Source organism: Muntiacus reevesi, chromosome 1 (genome assembly GCF_963930625.1).
Source record: "Muntiacus reevesi chromosome 1, mMunRee1.1, whole genome shotgun sequence".
NCBI classification, from domain to species: domain Eukaryota; kingdom Metazoa; phylum Chordata; class Mammalia; order Artiodactyla; family Cervidae; genus Muntiacus; species Muntiacus reevesi.
Window position 1 is genome coordinate 33,981,410 of NC_089249.1, and position 19,377 is coordinate 34,000,786.

The window sequence follows — 19,377 nt, forward strand, 5'->3', positions numbered from 1 at the left end:
GCAGAAGATCTTTTGTTTGTTTATTTTTGCTTTTGCTTCCCTTGCCTGAGGAGACATATCCAGAAAGTATTGCTGAGACCAATGCCAAAGAGTACATTGCCTATCTTTTCTTCCAGTTTAATGATTTCAGTTCTTACATTTAATTCTGATCCATTTTGAGTTGCTTTTTAAAGCTGTCTGCTCCTGGACATCTGTTTTTGGGACTTTCTTGATTACTATTTTAATCTCTTCACTAATGATCAGTCTGTTCAGAATTTATATTTCTCCACAATTCAGTCATGGAAGGTTGTATGATTCTAAGAATTTGTCCATTTTCTTTCTAGATTGTCCAATTAGTTGGCAAATATTTGTTCATAACATTCTGTAATAATTCTTTTTATTCCTGGGGTATCTGTTATTATTTCTCCTCTTCAGTTCTGAGTTTATCAGTCTTCCCTCCTTTTTTTCATAGTGAGTTGAGCTAAAGGTTTGTCGGTTTGTTTTTCTTTTCAAAAACAAGCATTTAGATTCATTGATCTCTTCTATTGTCTTTTTTAGTCTGATTCATTTATTTCAGCTCTGATATTTATTATTTCATTCCTTCTACAGACCATGGGCTTCATTTGTTCTTCATTTTCTAGTTCCTTTAGTTGTGAGACTTTATATATATATATAAAAGTAGACCTCTATTGCTAAAAAACTTCTCTCTTAATACAGCTTTTGCCGCATCCCATAAATTTTAGTATGCTATATTTTTATTTTAATCTGTCTGAATTTTTTTCCTTTGAAGTATTCATTGAAGTTGTTCAGTAGCATACTGTTTACTCTCCAATATTTGTGATTTATCCAGCTTTGATTTATAGTTTCATGCTATTGTAATTGGGAAAAAATGTTTGATATGATTGCATTCTTCTTAAATTTAGTGTTTTGTGTCCCAACATGTGGTTCATCCTTGAGACTGTTCCATGTTCTCTTGATAAGAATGTGTATTCTGCTTCATTTTGATGGAATGTTCTAAACAAATCTGTCAAATTCTCTGGCCTAATACATCATTTAAGACTGCTGTTTCTTTATTGGTGTTTTGTCTGGATGATTAATCCATTGATGTAAGCAGGGTGTCAAAGTCTCATTATTGTGTTTCTCTCAAATTCTCTTTAAGTTTTTTTATATTTGCTTTATATATTTTGTTGCTCCTATTGTTGCATATGTATTCATCACTATTATGTCTCCTTTGTCATTGTATAATGCCTATCTTAGTGCCTTGTTATTTTATTTACCTTGAAATTCATGTTGTCTGATAGATATATGGCTACACTTGCTTTTTCTATATGCTATTTGCTTGAAGTATAATCTTTTATTCATTCACTTTGAGCCCATATTTGTCCTTAGAGCTGAGATGAGTCTCCTGGAAAGAGCATATCGTTGGACTTTATTTTTAAATCCATCCAGACTGCCTTATCTGCCTCCTGAGAAATCTGTATGCAGGTCAAGAAGCAACAGTTAGAACTGGATATGGAACAATGGACTGGTTCCAAATAGGGAAAAGAGTACTTCAAGGCTGTATATTGTCACTCTGCTTATTTAACGTTTATGCAAAATGCATTAGGTAAAATGTCGGGCTGGATGAAGCACAATCTGGAATCAAGATTGCCAGGAGAAATATCAATAACCTCAGATATGCAGAAGACATCACCCTTATGGTAGAAAATGAAGAGAAACTAAAGAGCCTCTTGATGAAGATGAAAGAGGAGAGTGAAAAAGCTGGCTTAAAACTAAAATCATGGCATCTGGTCCCATCACTTAATGGCAAATAGATGGGGAAACAATGGAAACAGTGACAGACTATGTTCTTGGGCTCCAAAATCACTGCAGATGGTGACTGCAGCCATGAAATTAAAAGATGCTTGCTTCTTGGAAGAAAAGCTATGACCAACCTAGTCAGCATATTAAAAAGTAGAGACATTACTTTGCTGACAAAGATCCATTTATTCAGAGTTATGGTTTTTCCAGTAGTCATGTATGGATGTGAGAGTTGGACCATAATGAAGGCTGGACATAGAAGAATTGATGCTTTTCAGCTGTGGTGTTGGAGAAGACTCTTGCGAGTCCCTTGGACTGCAAGGAGATCCAACCAGTTCATCCTAAAGGAGATCAGTCCTTAGAATTCATTGGAAGGACTGATGAGGAAGTTCCAATACTTTGGTCACTTGATGCAAAGAGCGGACTCATTAGAAAAGACCCTGATGCTGGGAAAGATTGAAGGCAGCAGGAGAACGAATGACAGAGAATGAGTTGGTAGGATGGCATCACTGACTCAATGGACATGAATTTGAGTAACCTCCAGGAGATGGTGAAGGACAGGGAAGCTTGGCATGCCACAGTCCTTGAAGTCATGAAGAGTTGGACATGATTGAGTGACTGAACAACTGACAACAAAGCCACTCTGTGTTTTTTTGCATTGGTGAATTCAATTCATTTACCTTTAGGGGGATTATAGATAAACGAGGACTTAGTACCATCTTTTTGTCTTTTGTTTTCTGATTTGTCTATATCTCCATTTTTTTCTTTTTGTTTTGTATTTCTGTTTCTGTTAATCATTTTAGTTTGGTAGGTTTTTTTTTTTTTTAATCAGGTTTTTCTGCTTCCTCTTTTTTATGTTTTGTGTCTCTGCTCTAGATTTATGTTTCATGGTTACCATGAGGTTTGTATAAAATATCTCATAGACAAAATAAGCCTTTTTCTGCTGATAGCACCTTATCTTCATTTGCCTATATAAGTCTCATTCTTTTCAACTTTTATGTTTCTTCTATCTCAAATTATCCTTTTTTATGTTGTAAGTTTGTTACCAATTTAAGGAGGTACAATCATTTGTATTACTCTTTTCTTTAACCTTTATTCTATAATGAAGTGTTTAAAATTCTATTCTGATATGTAGTTGCAATTTTCAGACTCTATTTATCACCTTCAGTTCAGTTCACTTCAGCCGCTCAGTTGTGTCCGACTCTTTGCGACCCCATGAATCGCAGCACGCCCGGCCTCCCTGTCCATCACCAACTCCCGGAGTTTGCTCAAACTCATGCCCATCAAGTCGGTGATGCCATCCAGCCATCTCATCCTCTGTTGTCCCCTTCTCCTCCTGCCCCCAACCCCTCCCAGCATCAGGGTCTTTTCCAGTGAGTCTCAGTTTTATGTACCTTTGACTTTTTGTTTTTGGTAAAAGACTTTTTATTTCTGTTAAAAGAGTTTCAGTGTTTCTCATAAGGCAGGTCTAGTGTTGATGAAGTCCTTCGAGCCTAATTTGTCTTGGAAACTCTTAATTTCTCCTTCATATCTGAATGATAACTTTCTAGAAGTTATCATTAGCTAGCTAAGATATTTTTGGCTGACAGTTTTTCTTCATTTTGAAAATGTCATTCCACTCTCTCCTGGCCTGTAATTTCTGTAATTTAAGAAACCTTCTTTCCTTTGTAGGTTGCCATCTATTCTTTCCTAATTGTCTTTAAAAGTCTTTTTGTCAATGACTTTTGATAGTTTTAATATAATGTGTCTTAGAGAACATCTTTTTGTGTTGAGGTAATTAGGTATCCTCTTAGCTTCATAGAGAATGAATATTCTTTGTTGCATTTCCAATTTCTGCCCCACGTTTGGGGAGTTCTCAGCTCTTGTTTCTTTAAGTAAGCTCTGTTCCCTTTTCCCTATCTTCTTCTGGGATACCCATCATGATATATTTCCCTTCATAAAAGAATCAGGTATGTCTCAAAGAATTTCCTCATTTTCTTATGTCTTAATTATCTCTCCTCCTTTATCTATATCATTTCTAGATTTCCACCTTTGAGCTTGCTAATTCCCTCTCATATTGTCTGCTCTATTTTTAGTGCTTACTAATGCATTCTTCATCTTGTTTATTGAGTTTTCCAGTTTTAGAATTGCCCTCTGTCTGTCTCTCTCTTTTTTTGTTGTTGTTAAGAATCCCTTTTTTTGTTAAGTATCCCTTCTGTTCATTTGTTTTATTCCTGAGCTTATTGAATTGCCTTTCTGAGTTTTCTTGTAACTCATTCAGTTTCTTCATGACATTTTGGATTCTCTATCAGTTAGATCACTACACTCTGTCACTTTAAGAAAATTGTCACCTTGTGACTCTGAGATCGCGGATGCCTTGCTGCTGTCACTGTCACCACGTAGGTCACTGGAATGGCAGGATCTCCTTCAGCACAAAGACTTCTTGACCACAGAGAGAGGGAAAGCATAGACTGGAAGCTGGGTTTTCAAGTGCCTCTGCTGTGTTCAGAGCTATCAGATTCACGAGTGCATCTATTGTGGGTGGGAGGTGTGGCTCAGAGTTGTGGGCACCTCCCAGACTAGAGGAAATCATCACAGACCCTGTTGCCATTACTGCCCAATTTCCTATGGATTCGGGCATTGCTATGCCTAAGAGGCTGGAGCTATGTGCACTGCTTCCCCTGAGGCAATTAGACTCTCTGAGGCTGCTGGCTCAGCAGCCATAAATGGGGGTCTGGGATCATAGGAACTGCCTCTGCTGTCCCCCAGATCCACCTCTTCTGTGTATTCCAGTCCACTCAACTTTGGATGTACAGATGCATGGATTCTCTGGCATCCTGGTGTGTTGTGCAGAGTCAGCTTTGCTAGGCTGTGGATGTTCTACTGGTTGCAGATTTAAGGGGATGGAAAAAGGGAGACTCTCACTTTACCATGATTTTAATGTCAACCAACTAGTCTTACTTTCAGAATATTTGTAATCTAAAATTGGGCTTTCACAATGGCTCAGTGGTAAAGAATCTGGCTGCAATGTGGGAGACACAGGAGATGCAGGTTTGATCCCTGGGTCAGCAAACTCCCCTGGAGGAAGAAATGGCAACTCGCTCCAGTATTCTTCCCTAGAGAATTCCATGGACAAAGGAGTCTGGTGGGCTTCAGTCCAAGGGTTGTGAAGAGTCAGACATGACTGAACAAATGAGTACACACATAATCTCAAATCACTGTGCTATTTGTATTATTGAGACAAATTTATTGTTTTCTTCTAATCTTTAAATTGTGTAATTTCTGGGAAGAATTCCTAGCTAGAATGCTTTGTGAATGGCATTATTATTAGACCTCAGTTTCCATAAGGTTTAGTCTAATTTTTAAATGAATCTTGGACCTCAAGGAGATCAAACCAGTCAATCCTAAATGAAATCAGTTCTGAATATTCATTGGAAGGACAGATGCTGAAGCTGAAGCTCTAATACTTTGGCCACTTGATGTGAAGAACTGACTTATTAGAAAAGACCCCGAGGCTGGGAAAGATTGAAGGTAGGAGGAGAAGCGGATGACAGAAGATGAGATGACTGGATGGCATCGCTGACTCAATCAACATGAGTTTGAGCAAGTTTCAGGAGTTGGTAATGGACAGGAGAGCCTGGGGTGCTATAGCCCATAGGGTCACAGAGTTGGATGCAACTGAGTGACTGAACTGAACTGAAGTGACCTGAAGTATTATTGACTAAATATGCTACTTCCAAACAAGATTAGAATACAATTTATTGGTATGTTTCAGAAAAACTAAGTTCTTGATATACTGTATCTCTTTTTTTTAACCCTGACTTTATTTCCTATATGGACTTTATATCTCATAATTCCCTCTTCTTTCTTCTAATATCCCCTACCCACTACTTTGTTTCTCTTAGCAAAGGTAGAAAATTATTCATGGATTACCTGGTATGCATGTGATGCAAGAAAAAAGAACGTATTTTGCAATCAGAAGATCTAGATCCAGTTGTCTTGTTTTTAATTTCCTAACCCAACAAAGATGAAAAAAATTACACAGTTCACTGAACTTCAGTTTCCTAATCCATTAAAAGATAATACAAAATAGTTAGGTTATTTATTTTATAGGGTCATTGTAAGGTTGAAAGGAAATTATGTTCATGAGCTCATGGATGTGTTTGTGAATGTTTGTCAATGCACCAAATGTATGTAATTTGCAAGGTCATCATAGATTTATCCTCTTTTTTCTTTTTATTAACATGACTTGTTTTTAAAACTTTGCTCCATTCACACTCTGCAAATATATATATTTTTCTTTGCACTAGTGGAAGAAGAGTGTCAAATGTCAAAGCCTTTTCTACCACCCTCTGTAAGACATATCATAACCAAGTTAGAATCATTTGTATTATAGAGTTAAAAATATTAAAAAGAAAAAAATATTATAAACTGCTTATCTAATACCTGGGCTTCCCTCATAGCTCAGTTGGTAAGGAATCCACCTGCAATGCAGGAGACCCAAGTTTGATTTCTGGGTCAGGAAGATCTGCTGGAGAAGGGATAAGCTACCCCCTCCAGTATTCTTGGGCTTCCCTTGTGGCTCAGCTGGTAAAGAATCTGCCTGCAATGTGGGAGATGGGGTTGGGAAGATCCCCTGGAGAAGGGAAAGGCCAGTATTCTGGCCTGGAGAATTCCATGGACTGTATATATAGTCCATGGGGTCGCAAAGAGTTAGGCACAACTGAGTGACTTTCACTTCACTATCTAATACCCAGCCCAAAGATTTAATTTTTATTAAATATTAACCTTATGTTTTAAAAAATATTTTGATGTGTTTTAATGTGTTTGATGTCTTCAATTTTGATCTCTTTGATTGAATTTTGCTTTATGTAATTTTAATACATTGGGAAAATCACTTAAAATTTTTTTGATATTTGATATATTTCTTCATTTTTCCATTATGTACTAATTACAGGCAATTGTATTGCCTTAAATACCACTTTGGAAAATTATCTTGTGGCTAATTCCTTTTTTAAAAAACAGATTTTATAATTTAAAATTTTCTTTTTATCTGTAAACTTGATTTGATTAATTTCTGCCAAATTCTATATATTCATTGTCATAATCCAGAGCTTTTGGTAATATACTGGTTGTTGCCTATGTGATTAGTTTTAGTGCCTACCAATTGTAAAGAGCTTTATGAAAATTTGAACTTCTTTTGGCATGAGCTATTTCCTTAATTATTTAAATACATATGAATGCTGGGAGGAAAAAATGACAAATAAATAATTTAAGAATATCTACGTAATATGCCACACTAAGGCACTGTATGAAAAATTATGGATGGAGGTTTGTGACATTGTACAGGAGGCAGTGATCAAGACCATCCCCAAGGGAAAAAAAATGCAAAAAGGCAAAGTGGTTGTCTGAGGAGGCCTTACAAATAGCTGAGAAAAGAAGAGAAGCAAGAGGCAAAGGAGAAAAGGAAAGATATACTCATTTGAATACAGGGTTCCAAAGAAGAGCAAGGAGAGATAAGAAAGCCTTCTTCAGTGACCAATGCAAAGAAATAGAGGAAAACAATAGAATGGGAAGGACTAGCAATCTCTTCAAGAAAATTAGAGATACCAAGGGAACATTTCATGCAAAGATGGGCTCAATAAAGGACAGAAATGGTATGTACCTAATAGAAGCAGAAGATATTAAGAAGAGGTGGCAGGAATACACAGAAAAACTATACCAAAAAGATCTTCATGATCCAGATAACCGCAATGGTGTGATCACTTACCTAGAGCCAGACATCCTGGAATGCAAAACCAAGCGGGTCTGAAGAAGTATCACTACAAAGGTAGTGGAGGTGATAGGATTCCAGTTGAGCTATTTCAAATCCTGAAAGATGATGCTGTGAAAGTGCTGCACTCAGTATGCCAGCAAATTTGGAAAACTCAGTGGTGGCCACAGGACTGGGAAATCTCAGTTTTCATTCCATTCTCAAAAAAGTCAATGCCAAAGAATGTTCAAACTACCACACAATTGCACTCATCTCATTCTAGCAAAGTAATGCTCAAAATTCTCCAAGCCAGGCTTCAACAGTACGTGAACTGTGAACTTCCAGATGTTCAAGCTGGATTTAGAAAAGGCAGAGGAACCAGAGGTCAAATTATCAACATCTGTTTGTTCATCAAAAAAACTAGAGAGTTCCAGAAAAGCATTTACTTCTGCTTTATTGACTACCCCAAAGCCTTTGACTGTGTGGATGACACCAAACAGTGGAAAATTCTTCAAGAGATGGGAATACAAGACCACCATACCTGCCTCCTGAGAAACCTGTATGCAGGTCAGGAAGCAACAGTTAGAATTGGACATGGAAAAACAGACTGGTTCCAAATAGGGAAAGGAGTAAGTACATCAAGGCTATATATTGTCACCCTCACTATTTAACTTATATGAAGAGTATATCATGCAAAATGCTAGGCTATATTAAGCACCAGCTGGAATCAAGATTGCCGGGAGAAATATCAATAACCTCAGATATGCAGATGACACCACCCTTATGGCAGAAAGTGAAGAAGAACTAAAGAGCCTTTTGATGAAAGTGAAAGAGGAGAGTGAAAAAGTTGGATTAAAACTCAACATTCAGAAAACTAAGATCACAGCATCTGGTCCCATCACTTCATTCCAAATAGATACGGAAACAATAGAAACAATGACAGACTTTACATTCTTGGGCTCCAAAACCACAACAGATGGTGATTGCAGCCATGAAATTAAAAGACACTTGCTCCTTGGAAGAAAAGCTATGACCAACACAGACAACATATTAAAAAACAGAGACATTATTTTGCTGACAAAGGTCTGTGAAGTCAAGGCTATGATTTTTCCAGTAGTCATGTATGGATGTGAGAGTTGGACTATAAAGAAAGCTGAGCACCAAAGAACTGATGCTTTTGAACTGTGGTGCTGGAGAAGACTCTTGAGAGTCCCTTCTACTGCTAGGAGATCCAACCAGTCAATCCTAAAGGAAACCATTCCTGAATATTCATTGGAAGAACTGATGCTGAAGCTGAAACTCCAGTATTTTGGCCGCCCGATGTAAAGAACTGACACCTTGGAAAAGACCGTGATTCTGGGTAAGATTGAAGGCAGAAGGAGAGGGGTAGGACAGAGGATGAGATGGTTGGATGGCATCACCAAGTTGATGGACATGAGTTTGTGCAAGCTTGGGATTTGGTGATGGAAAGGGAAGCCTGGTGTGCTGCAGTTCATGGGGTTGCGAAAAGTTGGACACCACTGAGTGACTGAACTGAACTGAACGCACAGTATAATTAAAATAAAATGAAAGACAGAGAACTTTTTAGAATCAAGAGGAGAGAAACTTATCATAGAAAGAGGAACCCCCAGAAGACTAAGAGCAAGTTTTTCAGTATAAACCTTATAAGTCATGAGAAATGGAATGATATGTTAAAAGAACTCAGAAAAAAGCAAAACAAACCATACCATCCAAGAATACTATACTGATCAAAAGAAACCTTCCAAATGAAAGAGAGATAAAGACTCTCCCAGACAAACCAAAGCTGAAGGAGATCATCAACACCAGACTTCCCTTATAAGAAACACTAAAGGGAGTTCTTCAAGTTGAAATTAAAGAATACTGGACAGCAACATGATAGCAGAAGAAAGCACAAAACTTGTTAGTAAGGTAGACATAGAAACAAACACAAAATACTGTATTACTATAATAGTACTGGGCAAATCAGTTTTGATTCTAGTATAAAAATTTAGTGAAAACAATATTTTAAAAAATTATAAAAAATATTTTAAAAGATAGTATATGTAGATGTAAACTGTGACAATAATAATGTAAAGTATATGAAAGGGGAGAATTTAATATGTAGAGCTTTTCTGCTATCAAATTTGTTGTTATCAGCTTTATAACTATTATAATTATAGATATGGAGTCACAAAAGACCCCAATTTGCCAAAGCAGTCCTGAGGAAAAAAGATCAAAGCTGAATGTGTCACTCTCCCAGATTTTAGACAACTGTACAAAGATACAGTAACCAAAACAACCTGGTGCTACCACAGAAAACAGATACACACATCAACAGAACAGAATAGAGCCTGGGAAAAAACCTCGTGCATCTATGGTCAATTAATCTACAATAAAGGATGTAAGAATATACAATGGAAAAAAGACAAATCTCTCAACAAGTGGTGTTGGGAAAAATGAACAGTTACATGTAAGACAATGAAATGAGTACATTTCCTCACACTAAATGTGTGTGTATGCAATGGAATATTACTCAGCCATTAAAAAGAATTCATTTGAATCAGTTCTAATGAGATGGATGAAACTGGAGCCCATTATACAGAGTGAAGTAAGTCAGAAAGATAAAGACCAATATAGTATACTAACGCATATATATGGAATTTAAAAAGATGGTAATGATAACCCTATATGCAAAACAGAAAAAGAGATACAGATGTACAGAACAGACTTTGGGACTCTGTGGGAGAAGGCGAGGGTGGGGTTTCCTGACAGAATAGCATTGAAATAAGTTTACTATCAAGGGTGAAACAGATCTCCAGCCCAGGTTGGATGCATGAGACAAGTGCTCATGGCTGGTGCACTGGGAAGACCCAGAGGGATGGAATGGGGAGGGAGGTGGGAGGGGGGATCAGAATGGGGAACACATGTAAATCCATGGCTGATTCATGTCAATGTATGGCAAAAACTACTACAATACTGTAAAGTAATTAGCCTCCAACTAATAAAAATAAATGAAAAAAAATAAATGTGTGTATGTATATATATGTATATATATACACAACTCAGTATGGATATGTATATATATACACACACAACTCAATATGGAATAAAAAGTTGAATGTAAGACCTGAAACCATAAGACATCTAGCAGAGAACATAGGCAGAACACTGTTTAATATAAATTGCAATAATAATTTTTTTGGATCTGTCTCTTAAGCTAAAAAATTTCAAGCAAAAATAAACAAAGGAGATATAATTAAATCTAAAAGTCTTTGCACATCAAAGGAAACCATGGATAAAAAGAAAAGATAGTCTATAAGATTTGAAAATCATGTGACTGGCAAGGTGTTAATACCCAAAATACATAAATAGCCTATACAACTCAAAATTTTTTAAAAAATAATTAAATAATCGGCAGAAGATCTGAATAAACATTGTCCAAAGAAGACATACAAATGGCCAACAGACACATGAACAGATATTCAACACCAATAACAGATAAATGCACATCAAAACAACAAGTGTAAGATATAACCTCACACTTGTCATAATGGTTATCATCAAAACAACTACAAATAATAAGTGTTGGTGATGATCTGGAGAAAAGATAGCACTTGTATGCTGTTGATGGGAATGTAAATTGGTGCAGACACTTACAGTATGGAGATTCCTCAAAAAACTAAAAATACAACTAATATATGATCCAGCAATTCCACTCCTGAGTATATATCTGGAAAAATCAAAGACACTAATTTAAAAAGATATATGCACCCCAATGTTTATAGTAGGACTATTACTCAACCATAAAGAAGAATGAAAATCTCCCATTTATAGCGATGTGAATGGACTTAGAAAATATGATTTGATAAAAACAAATACTGTATGATATCACTTACATGTGGAATCTAAAAATTAATACAAACAAAAGCTTTTTCTGTATAGCAAAACAGAAAGAGACACAGATATAGAAAAAGAACTAGTGGTTTCCAGTGGTGAAGGGGAAAATAGGAAGGACACAATTAGGTGTATGAAATTAAGAGATACAAACTGTTAAAATAGACAAGCATTAAGTCTTCCCTGATGGCTCAGATGATAAAGAATCTGCCTGCAATGTAGGAGACCTGGTTTGAATCTCTGGGTCGGGAAGATCCCCTGGGGAAGGGAATGGCTACCTACTCCAGTATTCTTTCCTTGAGAATTCCATGGGCAGAGGAGCCTGGTGGGCTATGGTCCATGGGATTGCAAAAAGTCAGACATGACTGAGTGACTAACACTTTCATTTTCAAGGATACAAGATATAGCACAGGGATTTACATCCATTATCTTGTAATAAGTTCTAGTGTAGTTTAGTCTGTCAAAATACTGAGTCTCTATGCTATATACCTGAAACTAATATAATATTGTGAGTCAACTGCACTTCAATTAAAAAACTAAAATTTAAAAAGAAGCAAGACTCAACTATCCCCTATGTATAAGACTCTCACTTTCTTACTTTAGAACTAAAGACACACAAAGACTGAAAGTGAAGTGACAGGAAAAGATATTCCACGAAGTAGATAGCCAAAAGTGGTTGTATTTACTTCAGAAAAATTAGATTTTAAGTAAAAATGTCACAAGAGACAAAAGAAGACATTAATATTAAAAGTGAAAGAGTGAATTGACCAGGAAGATTTAATAAATATCTCTATCTTTCTATCCCCAACATCAGAGTACCTAAATATATAAACACTGAATGGAGAAATAAACAGCAATACAATAATAGTAGAAATTTGAATACCTCATTTTAAATAGTAGATAGAATTAATAAAAAATGGATAACTTGAACAACATTTAGACCAAATTGACCTAAAAGACATACACAAAACATTCCACCCAACACTAGCAAAATATATATTACTTTCAAGTGTACACATATCTTTGCATGTTTCGCCACAAAATAAATTTTAACAAATCTAGGAAGATTGATCTCATCCTGAGTATCTTTTCTATCCACAATGGAATGAAACTAGAAATCAAAGCAGGATAAAAATTGGAGAATTCACAAATATGTGAAAACTTACAACACCCTCTTGAACAACAGTAGATCAAAGAATGCTAAAAAGAATTTAGAAAATACCTCAAGACAAGCAAAACTGAAGTCACAACATAGCAAAACATATGGGATGTACATATACAGTACTAAGAAGGAATTTCATAGTGATTAGTGCCTATAAATAAAATGAAGAAAGATCTCAAATCAGCCATCCGGCTTTACATTTCAGTGCGCTGGAGGGACAGTGGTTTCATTCTCACACACACGACAAGGTGATGACAACCTGGCCAAAGCACGTACAATTGCCTGCATGGTCCCATGCAGCATCTTTGGAGAGGAGTTTTGAGTTAGCAAGATGGCCTTGTGTATAAAGTATGCTAATTGCTGTCCAATAATAAAGCTCAGAGAAGCAATAAAAATAATGATTCAGTTCAGTTCAGTTGCTCAGTAGTGTCCGACTCTTTGCGACCCCATGAATCGCAGCACACCAGTCCTCCCTGTCCATCACCAAGTCCTGGAGTTTACTCAGATTCATGCCCATCGAGTCGGTGATGCCATCCAGCCATCTCATCCTCTGTCGTCCCCTTCTCCTCCTGCCCCCAATCCCTCCCAGCATCAGAGTCTTTTCCAATGGGTCAACTCTTCGCATGACGTGGCCAAAGTACTGGAGTTTCAGCTTCTAGCTACTAATAGTACTATACACCAGATGTTTTACTGTTGTACTTCTATTAATGGATTTATTTCTTAGCATAATTCTGTCAGTCAGATGCTGTTATTTCCCTTTCACAGATGAAAAATCTTAGATACAGAGACGGTAAATGACTTCCTCCAGGAAAAAAATATATTTACAGGTTTTGGAGATTAGGACCTGGGCATCTTTGCATGCCATTACTCTGCCTAACTATGAATGTTAGGTAACATGGTAAGGGGATATTAAGTTTGCAAATGGAGTTAAAGTTGCTAACCAGATGACCTTGAAGAGATTGTCATATGTTCTCTTCATTAACTCAGTGTAATCCCAAGCATACTTTAAGCATGGATGAGAGAGTAGAAAATTCAACACCAATGTGATGCAATGTAACAAATATTTGATTGACCATCACTAGCTTTGAATACGGAAGAGAGTTATTAGTCAAGAACTTTGGACAGTTTCTAGAAACTGGAAAAGACAAGGAAATTAACTTTCCTCTAGAGTCTACAGAAAGGAACACAATCCTACCAACACCTTGGGTTTAGCCCAATGAGACCTATTTCAGACTTCTCGACTTCAGAATTGTATGATTATTACACAACTGTAATAAATTTGTGTCATTTTATTCCATTAAGGACATAGATATGCACACACACCTATACATATGTGTGCATTTGCATGTCAGTGTCAAGTGGTGAAAAATGCTATAAAAAATCAATTTGGTTGAAGAGTTATGGATAGGAAATGTTATCCATATATATGAGTGATATATGATATATATATATATATACATATATATATATAATACCACTGTTTATATGGGGTGGTCAGGGATGAGATAATGTTTATACAGAGATTTGAGTGAGATGAAAGTGCGAGATATGGGAGTATAACATTTCAGATGAAGAAATAGTAAGTACAAGTTTCTCCAAGTCAGAAGTGCACTCTGCATCTTGAGAAATAGCAATAGGACAGAGGCAATGAGCCAGAGGAAAACTGTGGGATAGGGATTCTGTTGGTGGATACAAATGGGATAGTTATCCTAATGATTTCTGGAAAAGGAATAGGAATGAAGGTAGACTGAGACACCTTTTACTTTTGCCCTGTTATTTATATTTCTTTGAAGATGATGCATTACTTTTAAGTTTTTAAAGAATTTTCATTATAACACAGCAGTACAAGAAATCTGAAGTACAGAAACAAGTATAAAGATGAACAGTGTACTGGCAGGGTTTTCATAACCTACTTGGTTCTGCTCAAAAATTGAGGGAAAGGAGTAAGAAAGAATCAAACCATGCTGTTGTTTGTTATTCAAGATTATTTGCTATCTATTTGCACTTCTACACATTCTACATGCTGAGTCTATATACACACCTCAGAAACAACATGTGCATTTGTATGTGTGTGAGCACATATGTTTGCTTGAAGCTGAATTATTTGGTATGAAGGGGAATATTTGGAAGTATAGAATGACAAAGATTATTTAAAAATCCATTTATAAATCCATGCTTACCAGAACATCTTGAGGGTACTAATATTATGGTAACTCACAGATATTTTAGCAACATGGAGTACAATTGAGATCATGGGATTTCAGACTGCCTGAGTTCAGACCTTGAATCCACCACTTACCAGCTTAGGGACCTAGAGAACGTCATTCAACCTCTTCAAAAAATTTTTTTCCCATCTGAAAAGGGATATAATAGCACATGGCTGACTGAATTGTGATAATTAATACACCCACTAATAGAACTAAAACAGGCTTCCCTGGTGGCTCCATGATAACAAATCCACCTGCAAGGCAGGAGATGCTGGTTCCATCCCTGGGTTTCGAAGATCCCCTGGAGGAGGGCGTGGTGACCCACTCCAGTATTCTTGGCTAGAGAGTTCCATGGACAGAGGAGCCTGGCAGTCTACAGTCTGTAGGGTCACAAAGAGTCAGATACAACTGAAGCACCTGAGCACACACACACACAGAACTGAAACACTAGAACAGAACTTTCCTGGTGGTACAGTGGATAAGAATCCTGCCAGTGCAGGGCACACGGGTTCAGTCCCTGGTCTGGGAACGTTCCACATGCCGTGGAGCAACTAAGCCCATGCACAACTTCTGAAGCCCATACACCTAGAGCCATGCTCTGCAACAAGGGAAGCCACCACATTGAGAAGCTCCATCTGCCATAACCAGAGAAAGCCTGCACAGCCAGTGTTCAGTTCAGTTCAGTTGCTCAGTTGTGTCTGACTCTTTGCGACCCCAAGGACCGCAGCACATCAGGCTTCCCTATCCATCACCAACTCCCGGAGTTTACTCAAATTCAAGTCCATTGAATTGGGGATGCCATCCAACCATCTCATCCTCTGTCTTTCCCTTCTCCCACCATCAATCTTTCCCAACTTTCCCATCTTTCCCTATCTTTCCCATCAACTCGTTTCCAATGAGTCAATTCTTCACATCAGGTGGCCAAAGTATTGGAGTTTCAGCTTCAGCATCAGTCCTCCTAATGAATATTCAGATTGATTTCTTTTAGGATGGACTGGTTGGATTATTACACATCCAATGTAATCAATAAAAAATAAAAAATAAAACACTAGAGTAGTGTCTTGCATAACAGTAAGTGCTCAATATACTATTTTTGTGATTGCTTCTCTGGTCTTTATTATTGGACTGCAATTAACATGCTTTATACACACTGATGACTTGCTAACTTGAAGCTTTTCTACAAATATGCTGCAAGAGACTACACAGGCAACTTTATTTGCTTTAGGTGGTTTGTCGTCACCTTGAATACATGTGCAAATGAAATCACTATAACTGTCCATGTTTAAAAGCAAAATAATCCAACACATCATACTACCCCTCGACAATACAATTGTTCCAAATGCATTAGCCAGTAGCTTCTCCTGGTGACTGCTTCTTGGCTTAAATATTACTTAAATATTTCATCAGAATAGACTTTACCAGTAATCTCTAAAAAACAAACAGACCTCATGTTCCCTGGACAAAGTTAAAAAATATCTTATATAACATGATTGCAATTGAGTTTAATCTCTGGTCTTTATTCAGCTAGATAAAGCTATAACTTTGAAGAAGAAAACACTTTAAATAATGATTAGGCTCCCCTCTCATGGGATTCTCCAGACCGGAATACTGGAGTGGGTTGCCACGCTCTCCTCCAGGGGATCTTCCTGACCCAGGGATCAAACCCGCATCTCTTATGTCTCCTACATTGGCAGGCAGGTTCTGTGTTACCACTAGCACCTCCTGGGAAGCGCTATGGGGGTTTAAAGGCTTTATTACCATTTGTAAAGTAGATAGCCAAGGGGAATTTGCTGTATGGCTCAGGAAACTCAAACAGGGACTCTGTATCAACCTAGAGGGGTGGGATAGGGCGGGAGATGGGAGGGAGGTTCAAAAGGGTCGGGATATATGTACACCTATGGCTGATTCATGTTGAGGTTTGACAGAAAACAACAAAATTCTGTAAAGCAATTATCCTTCAATAAAAAATAAATTTAAAAAAGGCTTTGATTCAAGAGTTTTCCATTTACAATCTAGATGACTTCATGCAAACTTCTCAATTTCCCTGTGTCTTGGTTTCCTTAATACTGGGCTCAAGGATTGCTTTTCCCTGTCTGCAAAAATCCCAATACAGTCTATATCATTCAGTGTTTCACTGTTTTGTGACAAAAGCAAGATACAGGATTATCACTTTTATCCATTGCATACAGAAAAATTAACTGACCATCTCAAGTCATCAACTAGGCTTTTGGGCCAGGTCTTTTAGTTATTACAGATCTCTTTTCCATCAGGCTATATTATTTAAATTAATAGAGCAAAATTTCTATTTTTTAAAATTAAATAGGTCAAGACCACAAAGTGATTCACAAGACTGATAAATCTTCTCTGTCAATAGGTCAAATATAAGATTTTTTTAAAAATATATTATCCATTATACAAAGACTACTTTTATTCAAATCATATTTTTTTATAAGTACCTTTGGTTCCATCAATAATGAAAAGAGGATACCAAAATATTTCTAAATTTTAAACATTAATAAATTCTAAGCCAGAAATATCACCAAAGAAATACTTTTTCTGATTTAAAGACTGATGTATACCAAAATAAGTATCATTCTATATTTTAATGTGTTTCTTTCAAAAACTCTAATTTGAAATAGAATGCTCTCTTAAAAAGACTGGCTGCCTTTTCTTGAAATAAAAATTCTCCCTTTACTTATTTTAGTTTGAAAATATAAAACTCATTCTACCTTGAATCCATTGCAGCAGTTTCTAGTTTTCTTTTTCTCAGAAGGTTGTGCCTCTGCTGTCTTATCTGAATGATGATTTTGGTCCATCATTGAACTGCATATATCATGTGAATGTTTTCAGTTGTTGTTGATATTTAGTTCAAAATGATCACCTTTTGAAAGAGAAAAAGTATGTTTTATTTCACATTAACAATTCAGAAATTAGAAAAACCTCACAGTCAACATCCATCGATCAATAATTCCACAAATATTCATGTAGGACTTATTATGTCTTGATGAGGCAGAAATTGCTAGACAGTCTAAGACTCTGAGACCTTGGTTCTTTTTTAATTTCATTTTTTTTTCTCTTCCCAAGTAAGCATCTCACTCTTTGTTCCAATTACCAGACATTCAGAGGAATACCTCCTTGGTCTGGAGGGTCATAAAACATTCAGACCAAGGATAAGACAATCATTACCTGCTGTCCGAATTATCAAGGGGGGGATCCCCGCAAAACTCCAAGAAGACCATTAGCTCTTAAACATACCTTTGGTTCCTAAATAATGGTCTGAGGTCTTGAGAAAGGGTTGAGGGATGGCATCACAATGTCTAGAGAAACTGAGAAATGTGAGATCCAAAAAAGCCATAAAAATGACAAACTGGACTTTGCGACATTCAAACTGATTGGTCAAAAACGATGTATATTAAAGTCATGAGCTAACCAAAGATATACAGTTTGATACTAGTAAAGATATAAAACTGCTGTAACCCCTGCCTTCTGGGGGCTCTTCACCCCCTCTCAGTGTCTATGCGGTGAACTTTGTATCTCTATCCTTTAAAATAAACTTTGCCTGTGTGAGTGTTTGCAAGTTTGCAGATTTCATTCTTTGGCTCCATGAACAGAACTCGGGGTCACGTTTCACTGAGCACTGAAAAGCAAAATGAAGGGGAAGCACAAGTACACGCGCGCGCGCGCACACACACACACACACACACACACACAAATTTCTAGTTTTAGTGAGATTATAATTTAGGAAGATAAGTTTATAGAGGGAAACTTGAGTCAACAAATAAGGTAAAATAGAGTCATACACTAGATTAGATTCAATAAATTATTAACAATATCTATTAGAAATAAAATTTGAGGACTTTCCTGATAGTACAGTGGATAGGAATCCGTCTGCCAGAGCAGAGGACATGGGATCGATCCTGGTCCAGGAAGATTCCACGTGCCACAGAGGAATTAAACTCACACCACAACTATTGAGCCTGTGCTCTAGAGCCTTCGAGCCACAACTACTGAGCTAGGGAGAATAGTCCCTACTTGCCACAACTAGAGAAAATCTGTTCACAGCACAGCCAAATAAATATTTTTTTAAAAGAGAAAGAAAGAAAATTTTGTTACATTTTCTGCATATCTACATTACAAGATCTAGGAAGACAAATGTATGTTTAATTCATCTTTGCATACTCAGTCGTGTCTGACTCTTCGCGACCCTATAGTCTGTGGCCCACCAGGCTCCTCTGTCCATGGAATTGTCTGTGAAGAATACTGGAGTGGGTTGCCATTTCCTTCTCTGGGGAATCTTCCCAATCCAAGGATCAAACCCACATCTCTTGCCTCTCCTGGACTGGCAGGCAGATTCTTTACCTCTGAGCCACCTGAGAAGCCCTTTATTCATCTTTATGTCTTTACAAAGTGTCAAACACTGCCTTCCACATAGTAGATAGTCAAAATGAGCAAAAAAACCAATGTAATGAATTATAATTAGAATGGCCTAAAAAGGTTTCATAGAGAAGATACCTCTGGAACCAGGCTCAAAAAGCAGGTAGAGTTTGGACTTGTTAAAAAGAGCTTGGTGTACTCTAATTACCTCTCAGAGAGTCTATGGTCAT

The 19,377-nt window shown here is 37.0% G+C and overlaps 1 protein-coding gene across 1 annotated transcript in view; it reads right to left on the reverse strand.

Moving 5' to 3' along the window:
* The window catches only part of LOC136165995 (solute carrier organic anion transporter family member 1B1-like), a 58,104-nt gene extending 40,512 nt beyond the window's left edge, over positions 1–17,592 (reverse strand). Inside the window, 1 exon segment of the mRNA XM_065932066.1 lies at positions 17,503–17,592. Coding sequence (XP_065788138.1) covers positions 17,503–17,592 — 90 coding nt within the window.
* Between the last annotated feature and the right edge of the window lie 1,785 nt (positions 17,593–19,377).